This window comes from Centrocercus urophasianus, unplaced genomic scaffold (genome assembly GCF_019232065.1).
Source record: "Centrocercus urophasianus isolate 14NV4802_14NV808 unplaced genomic scaffold, USGS_Curo_1.0 seq_39, whole genome shotgun sequence".
Classification (NCBI taxonomy): Eukaryota; Metazoa; Chordata; class Aves; order Galliformes; family Phasianidae; genus Centrocercus; species Centrocercus urophasianus.
In genome coordinates this window covers 4,915,401-4,928,456 of record NW_024884966.1, presented here as the reverse complement: position 1 = coordinate 4,928,456, position 13,056 = coordinate 4,915,401, and the positions used below count along the sequence as shown (strand labels likewise).

The 13,056-nt window shown below is 44.5% G+C and overlaps 1 protein-coding gene across 2 annotated transcripts in view; it reads left to right on the top strand.

Moving 5' to 3' along the window:
* Positions 1-13,056, top strand: part of FZD3 (frizzled class receptor 3) — a 50,723-nt gene that overhangs the window by 20,300 nt on the left and 17,367 nt on the right. For both annotated transcript variants that reach the window (XM_042832656.1, XM_042832658.1), the window contains 2 exons: positions 7,748-7,944; positions 9,573-10,590. In XM_042832656.1, coding sequence (XP_042688590.1) covers positions 7,748-7,944; positions 9,573-10,590 — 1,215 coding nt within the window. The remainder of the gene's footprint in view (positions 1-7,747; positions 7,945-9,572; positions 10,591-13,056) is intronic.

Sequence of the window (13,056 nt, the reverse complement as noted above, 5' to 3'; positions counted from 1 at the left end):
GCTGCTTCAAAGCCAGCGCACACAGCTTTGAGGTGAGTTTTGTGGATGGTGTAAGTCAGTCTTAAGCCCAGGCTGCTGTGAAGTAGGCTAGTGGCAGGGGAAAGGGCAGGGGCCCGTGAACGTAGGCTTACTGTGAGCCTGCAGCCTGAAGTGCCTGGAATGACAACTTTAATTTGTCCTTAATTCGCAGTCGTAAAGGAGACTGACAGTGACAGCTCCGCAGTGCACGTTTTAAGGGAGGTGACACACTTGTTAATCTGTCAGGATGCACTTTGGCTTGAATGAGTGAACATAAGGTTTCCTCCTTTCTCATCCCAGTGGTTTGTGCTGCCTTGTAATATTGAGCTCTTAGATATTCAGTAAGAGACGGTTGCTGTTGGACAAGGAGTAGCCATCAAGCTTTTGTGGAACTAAAGTAGAAGCATTCAATATTCCTTACATAATATTTTAGAAATCCAACTGGTCTGCTTTTATTCTGCAGGGTGGCATTATGTTGTTTATTATGTGGCAGACACTGTCATTCTGGCTGATGGAAGGGAAATCAAAAAGGCGAAGCTGCACTGCTGGGGGTTCTGAAGCTTGGCTGTGTCTTCACCATATCTTTTCTCATGTTTCTTATTTTTAGAAATACCCTTTTTTAAACTCTGAAGATCTTGATCTGGCTGCTGACTCCGTTATGTGCTTTCTCAAGATAGTGTCAAGTCTTCTAACAAATCTTCATACCAAATGCTTTTCCTCCTTCACTCAGCACGATGGATTTTTGAGCGCTGTGCCAGCAGTGGAATTTTATCCTCTTCATTCGTGTTCTCCTCAAGGAAGGCAGACCTCCCTCGAGTTGGCAGAAATAGTCCTTCAGTCCCTGACGTGCAGATCAGGCTGCAGTGGCAGAGCTGAGGGAGAGGAAAGGTCGTTATCACTAACATTCCTCTTCTCTTAATGGGTATCTCTCTCCTTCCCACAGTGACAGCAGCACTTGGAGCGTGTTTTGGCAGTCATCAAAGCATTGATCGCGCTCAGTTCGTACTTGAAAGGTTTTCTTTTTGACCACAGGATATAGAAATGTGTTATTTAAATTAAAATTATGGCTCTGTCAAGACTCGTGGCTCCTGCTGTATAGTTTCTTGCTTGTCTGGGCAAGCGTGCTTTACGGTGTCTTAACTTAATGGTGTCTAAAATACTGGCCAAAGGGCTGTATGTTTATTTCTCTGTAATACCTTGGAATTCTCCCAAGCCCATCACAGCAGGCATATGGAGAGGAAGGAGGAAGTCCAAGCAGTCTCAGCTGTCTTATAAAAACTAACACTTCTTGCAAATGGAATTTGTTACCAGGGCCACCCATCTGCATCCGTCAGTTCTTAAAATGTAAAGATCACATTGAGGAAAAGTGCAGTTTGACAGATGGATGCCATCTTTTCAGTGTCTTCCAAAGGAACTTTGGAATTTAAAATGAAGCAGAGACCTCTTTAAAGAACAAGAACAGATGGCTTTGCCTTTTAGTCACACAGACAGAGATAGATGTCATTTTCTGTCTTTTAACTACTTTTATCTTTTATCCTGCTTTGTTTCTCCTGTACTTGAGAAATTATCCCCAGCAGTCCGTGTGCAGATCAGAAAGCTTAGGATGGGTTGCACGATTGCTGCCCTGTCATGTGGGATATTGGACTGTGTGTTTGTAAAGGTCCACACAGAAAGTGTGGGCACATCCCTTATCCCTGCTCTGGAAGAAAACCAGAAATGTGACTCTGTTTTGCTTGTTCATGTCTGCGTCACGTTGCAAAGCTAAAAATAAAATCTCTAAGTTTCTCCAGACAGGGAAGTTAACGGTGAGGTAAGCTCTTAATGTAGATTATGCTAAGAGTTTTGCCCAAAATTTATCTTGGCACTATGCATTAAAAGCAGACTTTGGCAAATAAATCAGTCTGCTGCCCTCTGAAAACAACCTGCAGTACCTGTGCAGTGGAGCTGCACTTAGAATCATAGAATCACCAAGGTTGGAAAAGACCTAAAAGCTCATCCAGTCCAACCATTCACCCATTACCAACAGCTCCCACTAAACCATGTCCCTCAACACAACATCCAGCCTTTCCTTGAACACCCCCAGGGTCGGTGACTCCACCACCTTCCTGGGCATCCATTCCAGTGCCTGACCACCCTTTCTGAAAAGTAATACTTCCTCATGTCCAGCCTGAATCTCCCCTGCCGTAGCTTGAAGCCATTCCCCCTGGTCCTATCACTGATGACACGAGAGAAGAGGCCGACCCCCAGCTCACTACAACGTCCCTTCAGATAGTTATAGAGAGCAATGAGGTCTCCCCTGAGCCTCCTCTTCTCCAGGCTGAACATTCCCAGCTCCTTCAGCCTCTCCTCATCAGCCCTGTGTTCCAGACCCCTCACCAGCTTTGTTGCCCTCCTTTGAACACATTCCAGGGCCTCAATGTCTTTCTTGCAGTGAGGGGCCCAAAACTGGACACAGCACTCGAGGTGCGGCCTCACCAGTGCTGAATACAGGGGAACAATCACCTCTCTGCTCCTGCTTGCAACGCTGTTTCTGATGCAAGTCAGGACGCCATTGGCCTTCTTGGCCACCTTCATAACCCCTTTAAGGTGAGCAAGGGCAAATTGTTTCCAAAGGAAACGGATGTACTCTCCCATACCCAGTGTGCCTTCCTGGCCTTTCTGCACCCATCGCTTAGATGGCAATGGGGTGCTATCCAACTCAAGGCACAACTGAAGAGCAGGAAGGAGCTTTTGTCACATCCCCTGTGCTTTTGAAGAGGCAGAAGCCCTCACTCACTGCTCCTTGTATGCCACTGCCCTGTGCTGTCTGTATGCACACCTCATTTTTAGGAAGCACTCATTTGGTCTGGTCAGGGCTCTGAAGCTGGGCCTCAGTTGAAGCTGGCAGCAGCAGTGTAAGCACTGCAGCCGTTGTTCAGCTCGGAGCATCAACTGGGAGCAGCTCACTGCTAATGTCAGGTTACATTTGTGTACCAGCATGACTGGGGGGTAAATGCTCCAGGAAACCTAGAGAGATTCAGAGGAGCGTGCGGGTCAGAACCATCAGAGAACAAATTGCCACTGTCTCAAGAAAACCAATTCTGCCTGAAACAGTCTCAGGAGAGCATTCACAGGAGCTGCTGTGCTGTCAGAGCCGTGCCAGCCACTCAGGATGAGAAGTGTAGTTACTGAAAGCAGGAGGCAGTACCGTGTTTGCTCTCTAACTAGCAGTTATCTGAAAACAAACTGCAGCATCTGTGATTCTCCTGGGGACGTGGCCTGGAAAGCAATGCTGCCTGGGTGCTTTGAGATACAGTTTAAGATTTTTTCCGATAAATAGCAAGCTGAATTCAGACAACGGGCAACGTGGGCCAGAAGGAACAGACTGTGTGGCTGCCCTGAGGCACTTGCTTCCACCAGAGGATTGCAGCGGTAATTGATAGTCAGAGCATCCCTCCTTTCCCGCAAGCCTGGGGGGAGAAAACTTCCCTTCTTCCTTCTGTGAGTTTATGAGAATGCTTCCTGTTTGGTTTTCATATGGAGAGAAAGGAACATCTAGCCAGAAAGAATGGTGAGAGATCGCCAATGTAATTCTGTTTCCACTTTACAATAGCTGCTTCCCAACAAGGCAGCTCAATGGCTACTGCCGTGTAAAATGAAAGGTAGAATGGGTTATTATCTCAGTGCTGTGAGAAGCCTGAAACTGTACCACAGCTCTATGATGTAGTTATAGCTGCCATTGTTGCTCTGTAAGCACAAGTGGGAATTTGCTAAATATATATATTTAGGAGGAAAAACTGGCGCCCATCTTTTTGGCTCTCCTTTGTCCTTCATCTCCTCCTGAAAAGCGAAAGAATAAAGGTGGGAGATGGCCATTACAGCATTGGCAGGCTCTGTCCTTTCAGCAGGTGGGAGCTGTAGGGAGGGAAGGAGCTGGGGCCACACCAAATGAGTTGGGCTGTTTCTTAAAGCAACTTTGCAAAGAGAATTCTGGGAAGGAGGGAAAAAAGAGAAAGATAAGGTTGTAGTGCAAGTTGGACTGCTCTAAGGAGAGCAGTGATATGTGAATGTGGCATTTGATTTGATATACAACACCTGCATGGCATTGCACGGGAGGGATGCAAGTACTGACTCAGCCTGAAAGAAGCCAAGCTGGGATTGCAGTTGTTATCATGGGGCTAGAGGGAATTTGCATGGTTTTTCTCAAAGTTAGAAGAAACACTGAGCATGCAGCTTCAATTATACTGCTCAGTTATGTGATCTGGCACATTTTAAATGCTTAAGTGCCTTTGGGAGCAGTGCAAGTGTTCATCTCATCTTAAACATTAATTTCTTCACTGTTTTGGATTTCCCTTGGCTTGGCCTGGACTACAGAAATTTGTTCGACTGCTGCATCTCCTCTTGTCCTTTTCCTTTTTGCTCTGTGTGTTGAGTTGTTCCACATGCATTCTTCAAAAGCTCAATGCATTTGAACAGAGAGCCTTTTGTCAGGCACCAAAGTGGGGTAGGGCTGAATGTTACAACTTGCACTGCTTCCCTGGGCAAGATCATAAAAAAGTTTCTTAATCTTCTTGGCTTCCTTTTTAACAGTGGAAAGCATAATCTGTAGTCTGGAATTGACTTTTCATCCTAGGAGCTGCTAAGGAGGAGTGAGATAATTTTAGAGTTAGGCTGCTTACAGACAGAGCAGCCTACAGGCACAAATGCTGCTGTTGCTGATCAAAAGCAAGAAAGTTTCTCTTCCCCTGTCTTCTAGGGAATCGGAGAATCACAGAATGCCCTGGGTTGCAAAGGCCCACAATGCTCATCCAGTTCCAACCCCTGCTGTGTGCAGGTCACCAACCAGCAGCCCAGGCTGCCCAGAGCCACATCCAGCCTGGCCTTGAATGCCTGCAGGGATGGGGCATCCACAGCCTCCTTGGGCAACCTGTTCCAGTGCCTCACCACCCTCTGGGGGAAAAATTTCCTCCTAATTTCCAACCTAAACCTCCCCTGTCTCAGTTTAAAGCCATTCCCCCTTGTCTTATCACTATCCACTCTCAAATGGTTTTCAAGTTTTCTGTTATCTAGTCTTTTTATGATTGTAAAATGAATTGCTGTAATTCATAAGGGTTTTTGTCTACCTGCAGGTGCTATTTTCATAGAATCCCAGTATGATTTGTGTTGGAAGAGACCTCAAAGCCCACCAGTGCCCCCTGTGCCATGGGCAGGGACACGTCCTTGCAGCCCAGGCTGCCCAGGGCCTGACCCAGCCTGCCTTTGGGCACTGCCATGGATGGGGCACTCACAGTTTCTCTGGGCAGCGCTGTCAGGGCCACGCTGCCCTCATCTTGAAGGATTTCTTCCCAACATCTAACCTAAATCTCCCCTCTTTTTGTTTAGAACTATTTTCCCTTGTGCTATCACCATTTGCACAAAAGGCAGGACGCTATGAGAGAGGCCTGGAGCTGCTGAGAAACAAACAGCCAGCTGTAGTAGAGCAGTCCTATTAAATTATACCTATTTAAGTAGATTTCATTCATGTCATTTGGCCTTAGTTTGTCTGTACTATCTTTTGAGGAGTTTGGCAAGACCATACTCAAAACTAGACTTGCTCTTTGCAGTGATAAAGAACCTTAAGCACAGCTAACATACCCTCTAGGGCACAAGGAACTTTGCCAGTAGAGATTCAATTATATCTGTGTTATTTCAGATGTTCTATGTGTCTTCTACCCAACTTCCAGCTGCCATGCCTGATGGGAGCAAGTTTGCACAGAGCCTGCATGCTGTCTGCCGTGCCCATCAGAGGATGGATCTTGTGTCAGGTTGTCCAGGTGCACATGGATGTCCCCACCTTAAGATAGTGTGACAGCGATAGGACAGGGGGGAATGGTTTTAAACTGAGACAGGGGAGGTTTAGGTTAGATATTAGGAGGAAGTTTTTCACACAGAGGGTGTTAAAAAAAAATGTTTCTAGCTCTCAAAGCAGCTTACTCTTCAGTTTTGGTTACAGTAAGATTGAGGTTTTTCTATATATAGCCATTTCATTTGTGTCCTGCCAGTGCAGCACAGAGCAAAGATTAGATGTGTTGTTAATCCTGCAAGGCTGTGCAGAGCAGGCTGGGATGAATGGACTTGTTAGAAAAATCAGTAGAGTTCACGTTAGTGTATCCTCTGGTATTGCCATTGGCCAAGAACTGTCACCTTTCCCCTTCAAGTTATTGTCTGAAATATAAGTTAAGGAAAAGAAGTGGCTTACTAATATGCCTCTGCTACCTCTCCTGTTTGGAGGTAGCGGAGTAATTCAATAATTCTTACACTGTTTTGTTGTATTCTAATGTGTTTTGATATTATGTAGTTGGAGGGGACCCTTAAAGGTCATTTAGCCCAGTGCCCTGCACTGAGCAGGGACACCCACAGCTCCATCAGCCTGACCTTGGCTGTCTGCAGGGATGGGGCACCACTGCCCCTCAGGGCGACCTGTGCCAGTGCCTCACTGCCCTTACTGTAAACAACTTCTTTTATCCAATCTAAATCTTCCCTCTTTTAGTGAGAAACCATTTCCCTTGCCCTATCACAACAGATCCTGTGAAAGTGTCTGTGCCCTTTCTCACTGCCCCCTCTCCTCCAGGCTCTCAGTCCTCATAGGAGAAGTGTTCCATCCCTGGGGTCATTTTGGTTGCCCTAAAATAGGGCCACATAACAGTAAGGAGGGCCACATGACAGTAAGAAGGTAGCACAGTTTATCAACATGCACCAATTTTCACAACTCCCTGCTCTATTTCTTTCCTTATATTTCACCTTTCAAAATGCTTAATTGCAGCTGCATGTTGGCTAATTGTGATAGATTTTCCCTCAGTGCTTCCAAGGAGCTCTCACCATTATCACTGTTACTTGAACCTGTTATCAGACAACAAGTAGCACAAGATACCACTTATTTTTCTGATTGGTTTTGTTCAGGCTTTCATTTCCCGATGCTTTCTGGTTAGGTAAAGAGAGGCATACTTGTAGCTTCACTGTGCTTACAGCTGTGTTCTTGAAGCCTGGGAGTGTATGTGCCTGAGGTAGCACACGTGTTGGGATTGCTTTCTGCCTGCAGATACACCCTGCTGATAGAGCTGAGATTTTAACAGAAAACAAGATGATAAGGAAAGAATGTAATGGGAAATGTCCTGTGTTTCCATCTTGTAGAAGCAATCAAAATGAAGAACCCAGGCCTCCTGAAAATAATTCAAGAAATAGATGATTTTCAGATGATCTAATCAGTAATCTTAAAAAAATCACAGCTTTATTTCTGTACTGTGAAGGAGTCTTGCATTATCCACTATTACCCAGATTGTGATCTCATCAGCTGAATGCGGGTTCTTCATATTATCTACTAAATAAGCAGCTGGCAATTCACAATACGTCTGTCCTTTAAACAAGCAGCGGAAAGAAGTTCATATGATGTTTATTGGAGAGTATTAGTCTAAGCTCGAATCCTCAAAGGTGTTTAGCTATCTAATTCCCATTGATTCTGATGCAGATTGCATACATAAATGTCCCTGGTGAGTCTTTGTTGTTGTCCCCAGGCTTCTCCATTGCCTGTCTTCCTAAAAACGTAAGTGCTGCATTATGATGATCACGTCTTCCGAGAGGCATTGTTCAGGAAAAGAAGGTTATGGTTGTGGTTGTGGAAGCTCTAACTCCTCATGAATCAAATTACAGCTTCCTGCTGATGTTCTATGAAACTGCTAGCTGAAGCTCTTGAATTCTCCCTTTTCTTTTGTAGCCATTTCATCCGATGGTGAATTTGGAATGTTCCAGAGATTTTCGACCATTTCTTTGTGCCCTCTACGCTCCCGTGTGCATGGAGTATGGCCGTGTCACGCTGCCGTGTCGCAGACTCTGCCAAAGAGCGTACAGCGAATGCTCCAAACTCATGGAGATGTTTGGAGTCTCTTGGCCTGAGGATATGGAGTGTACCAGGTGAGCAAACCTGTTGTTTCACAATCCCGGGTTGAAATTTTAGTGCCTTCTGGGATATTCTATGATTTGAAACAGATATTGTTCTTTACCATGGGAGTGGTGAGGTGCTGGAACAGCTGCCCAGAGAGGCTGTGATGCCCCGTCCATCCCTGGAGGTGTTCAAGGCCAGGTTGGATGGGGCCCTGGGCAGCCTGGGCTGCTATGAAATGTGGAGGTTGGTGGCCCTGCCTGTGGCAGGGGGTTGGAGCTTCAAGATCCTTGAGGTCTCTTCCAACCCAACCATTCTGTGATTCTGTGAGGAAACTAGATTCATATTTCTGTCATCTACCCAAGAGATTAATTGAAAATTTAAATAGGCAGTTCCTGTAAGAAGTGCATACATATTCACATTCTAATGATATACCTATTTTCCTCATCATGTATGCAGACCTGGATTTGTCTGGAATACCAAAGTAGGATACACGGTGCTAAATTCTTCTGAGAGGCATGCAAAGTTACATACACTGGAGATGAAGGGTCAGTTTTTCTGAGGGGAGCTGGCTGGGTTCAACGAGCATCTAAAATCTCAAAGCTCTGTTTTCAGAGTGTCTGCCTCATGCTGTATGGAAAGATGTTTTCAGCTTCACATTTCAGAAATAATGCTACAGCAAAGTATTCCAGGGTGTTCTAATTTATATGAAATGATGTAGCTGAAATGGAAAACAATCTCTTCATGCATTTTTTTTTTGAATACATGACTTAACAGCTAATAGCATTCAGGAGTGCAATCAGAAGAAATAGTCCCTTACAGTTGAATAGGAGAGAATAGAAAACAATGAAAAGCGTTTATTCTAGCAAAGAGAAAGTCAGAGGATGTTTCTAGGTCCTGGTAATCAGGGTCAAAGATTGCTCTGTCTGTGCTGCAAACAGATGGCCGGGCCCTGTAGGTCCTCCTAAGACCAGTAGTGAAATTTCAAAGCTGGAGATAAAACTCTGGAAGCTTTACTCATGCTTTGTTAGTGTCAATGCACCAAACGTGCACTGTGCAGAGAAGCAAGCATGTTTAGTTTAAGCTCAGTGCTTGCTGAGGCAGTAATGTCTAACAGGGGGAGGAACCAAAGAGCCAAACTTACCGAAAGCGTAAGATTGCATCTCAGCACACCTTGCCCTAATTGTAGAAATATCTTCATTCTAATTTCAGTGTATAAGTGCTAGTATTAATGCTAGTTGGATGTTTGGTCTAACTAGTGCGGTATCCTGCCTGATAGCAGCTAGTAGGGTTGTTTAGGGAAAGGGTTTTAAGTGCTCTATAGAATCATTCTTCCTTGGGCACAGTAAAGCTAAATGTAGAGACTTCCTGACATGAATTGTGTATCTTCACTCTTATGCTTAAGGCCTCAACATTCCCCTTACCCATTTGTTTCTCTATTTTCACACGTACTTCATAGTTTTGACATCTACTGCAGTCTGGGACGGGAAGTTCTAAAGCTTGTTTATGTTTGGAATAGCAATCTGTGGATTACCTGTTATGTGGATTGTCTCTGTTTTCTTTCCAGTCTCAGTGCCTAATGTCAGACATGTAAGTGAGGCTGGCAGCCTTTGCACACTACACGTGCCTTTCTTGTAAATCATTCTTTCTTGCTTTCTAGATTCCCGGATTGTGATGAGCCGTATCCTCGTCTTGTTGACCTCAGTTTGGGTGGGGAGCCCACAGAAGAGGCCCCCATGGCGGTACAGAGGGATTATGGTTTTTGGTGTCCTCGAGAGTTGAAAATAGACCCCGATCTGGGTTACTCTTTCCTGAGGGTACGGGACTGTTCCCCTCCTTGTCCAAATATGTACTTCCGGCGTGAAGAGCTCTCCTTTGCTCGCTACTTCATCGGAGTGATCTCCATCGTCTGCCTTTCTGCTACCTTGTTTACTTTTTTAACTTTTCTGATCGATGTCACAAGATTTCGCTATCCAGAAAGACCGATAATATTTTACGCCGTCTGTTACATGATGGTGTCATTAATCTTCTTCATTGGCTTTCTGCTTGAAGACCGAGTAGCGTGTAACGCGTCTAGTCCTGCCCAGTACAAGGCTTCCACGGTGACGCAGGGCTCTCACAACAAAGCCTGCACCATGCTTTTCATGGTGCTCTATTTCTTTACCATGGCTGGCAGTGTTTGGTGGGTCATTCTTACCATCACGTGGTTCTTGGCAGCCGTGCCAAAATGGGGCAGTGAAGCGATCGAGAAGAAAGCGTTGCTCTTCCACGCCAGCGCCTGGGGCATTCCAGGAACTCTAACCATCGTCCTCTTAGCAATGAATAAAATTGAAGGTGACAATATTAGCGGCGTATGTTTTGTTGGCCTCTATGATGTGGATGCATTAAGATACTTTGTACTTGCACCCCTCTGCCTGTATGTTGTTGTTGGAGTTTCCCTTCTGCTAGCTGGCATTATCTCTCTCAATCGGGTTCGCATTGAAATCCCATTAGAAAAAGAGAACCAGGACAAGCTAGTGAAGTTCATGATCCGGATTGGCGTGTTCAGTGTTCTGTACCTCGTGCCACTGTTGGTTGTAATTGGCTGCTATTTCTATGAGCAGGCTTATCGAGGGGTGTGGGAGACGACGTGGATTCAAGAACGCTGCAGGGAATATCACATCCCGTGTCCTTACCAGGTGAGGAAATCGATATCAAGTGTTGAAGTGTTCAGCAGTGCAGAAACTGGATGTTGTGAGGCTGCGGTAAGACTTTATTGTCATCTTTATTGAAAGTGGTGCTATTCCCATAAGGGAAGTTCTTGCCCTGCTCAAGGTATTGGGATAAAGACTTAGACCTTCTGGAAGAGTAAACATGATTGGAAGCTTTGCATCAGCTGCTTGGTACTTCTTTGTTATATATAATGTCTTTGGTGTTTCTCGGCTGTGTAGAACCTGTGCAGGTTATAAAGATGCTGTTTTAAACCAACTTGATGAGCAGATCTCAGTGAGTTTACTGTTGGTCTCTAGAGATGTGGTAGGAGTTTTGGCATTTAAGCTGAGCTGTAATCAGCCTCCTTACTGCTTTTTCTGTATTCTGTTGGTCTTCCCTAACAGTTCTGTTGCCTTCAGCAGCTTACACATTCTGTGCTTGTTTTAGAGCAATCCACGCACATGTCAGAAACAACTGTGTGAAATCTGGTTTGAAATGTCTCCTGAGAGAAGCAGAGCTTACAGCTCTTCAGTTCTGTCTGTAAAGAAAATTACGTGTACCTGCCTGCTGTTTAATTGAGCTGTCTCAGGGACAGGAGGCATTAAGAGCATTAGCTATCAAGCTGTCCACCATTTACTTCATTATTATGCTATTATAGTTGTAGATGAAGTACTGTGTTAATTACTCAAATCCTACTTTCCTTCTTTTTTGAACCAAAGTGGTGAGCTGGATTTGGAATGATATTTCTTCTGCAACTAATTTGAAAGCAACTTTAATTCAGTAGGGCTGTGCAGCAGCCGGCTATTATGTGGTGGTGTAAAGATTTTTACAAAGTCAGTATTTTGGCTCTGAAGCAGTTGAAACACCGGCTGGATTATCAAAGCTCACATTTTAATGCAGAAAAATATCACTTTGAGGTTTGGCTTAGGTTATGTAGCTTGATAAGAATCCTTTTATTACCTTTTAACCCTTTTTATTGTTTTCTCTTACATTTTATCAGGGTGTGACTCTTCCCTCCCATCCAATGTGCAAGCATTTTTATGGCAGGAAATATCTGTCAGTGGGTGTGTTCAGTTGCATTTGCTTGATTGACTCTTCATTGCTGCACGTTTTAATATGTTAAATTGATTAATGCATACAAAGAGAGAAAGAGAGAGATGTGTTTTTTCTCTCACTTGTTGTCAAATGCCCTTCCGTATGTCTGTCAGAAATGAATGTTGCTTTCTCGTAACGTAGAAGAAAAACTGTTTTAAATGTTGAAACTTCTGATGTCTCAGGACCAGAATCCTGGTTTGTAGCACGATGAAAACATGTGTAAAAGGCTGCTGGAGTCTCCAGCAAACCATTCACATAATGGCTCAGCAGGAGTCAAAAGAACAATAATGCTTTCATTCATGTCAAATTGGGTTGAAGGACCCATAGACCCTTGGGAGTGTTAGAAAGGTTTTTCTTCTAACCCAATCCATTTTTTTTTCTTAAGCTGAACATGCTTCTCCATTTAAGCTATGCTGACATAGAACTGCAGCAGATGAACAAAGCAGCGGCAGAAATCATTTTGTACTTAGTTCATGCAAGTGAAATGAATTATTAAATTAGAGGAACCTTAAAGCTTTCTAGAGAGCGTCGCTCAGAAATAAGACGGTATTTTTCTCAGCCTTAACGTTAATTAACTCCAGTTTCAAATATATGAATTTCAATTCTGTCATGCTTGGAGAAACGTCTGTCCTAAGCTGACTGCACAGTAAGAGTAGGGTTTCTGTGCGTAACTCGGCTGGGTTTGTACTGCAGTTTGCTGCTTGTGTAGGTGTGCTTCGTCCAGCAGCAGCAAATCTGAGGTTAACAATTGATCGATCCGTTCAACCGTTGCTTCAGCTTTGTCATCACAGGACGATGCCACAGTAAATCGTTCTGGAGAACCGCTCATGGGAGTGGAATATGCAGCTGGCACAGCACGTCTCTCCTGGGCGGCTCCTTGTGCAGGAGATCATCGTGCTGCAGATGCTCCTGGCTGCTGCCAAGCCAGAGGGAGCCTCAGCAAGTGGGGCTCAAGTGAAAAATGGGAACATTGCTCTGAGTGCTTAAAATGGGCAAAATAGTTTCTGAAAGATCCCAAATTAGAGAAAGCAAATAGATACCTTTATGCTTTGATTTTCTAGCTACCTGTGTGCTTCTGGGGTCAGGCTGGCTACATATCACCGTGTTATTTGTGGGATCTAGGAGGCAGCTGTCACTTGCCTTGCAAAATGTTTAGCTCTTCTACCTGCTGTCTGTCCTGACACAATTAGATCCATGCCATTCCTGCTATTTCAGTTAATCTGAGCCGTGTAAATCTTGTGCATAACAATGAAAGCTGTTTTTTTTTTTTTTTTGGGCCACAAAGATATGAAAATATTCCAATATTCCAATATTCCCTCTCTTTGAGGAGAAGATGCAGGGCAAACTGGAGCTGGTGT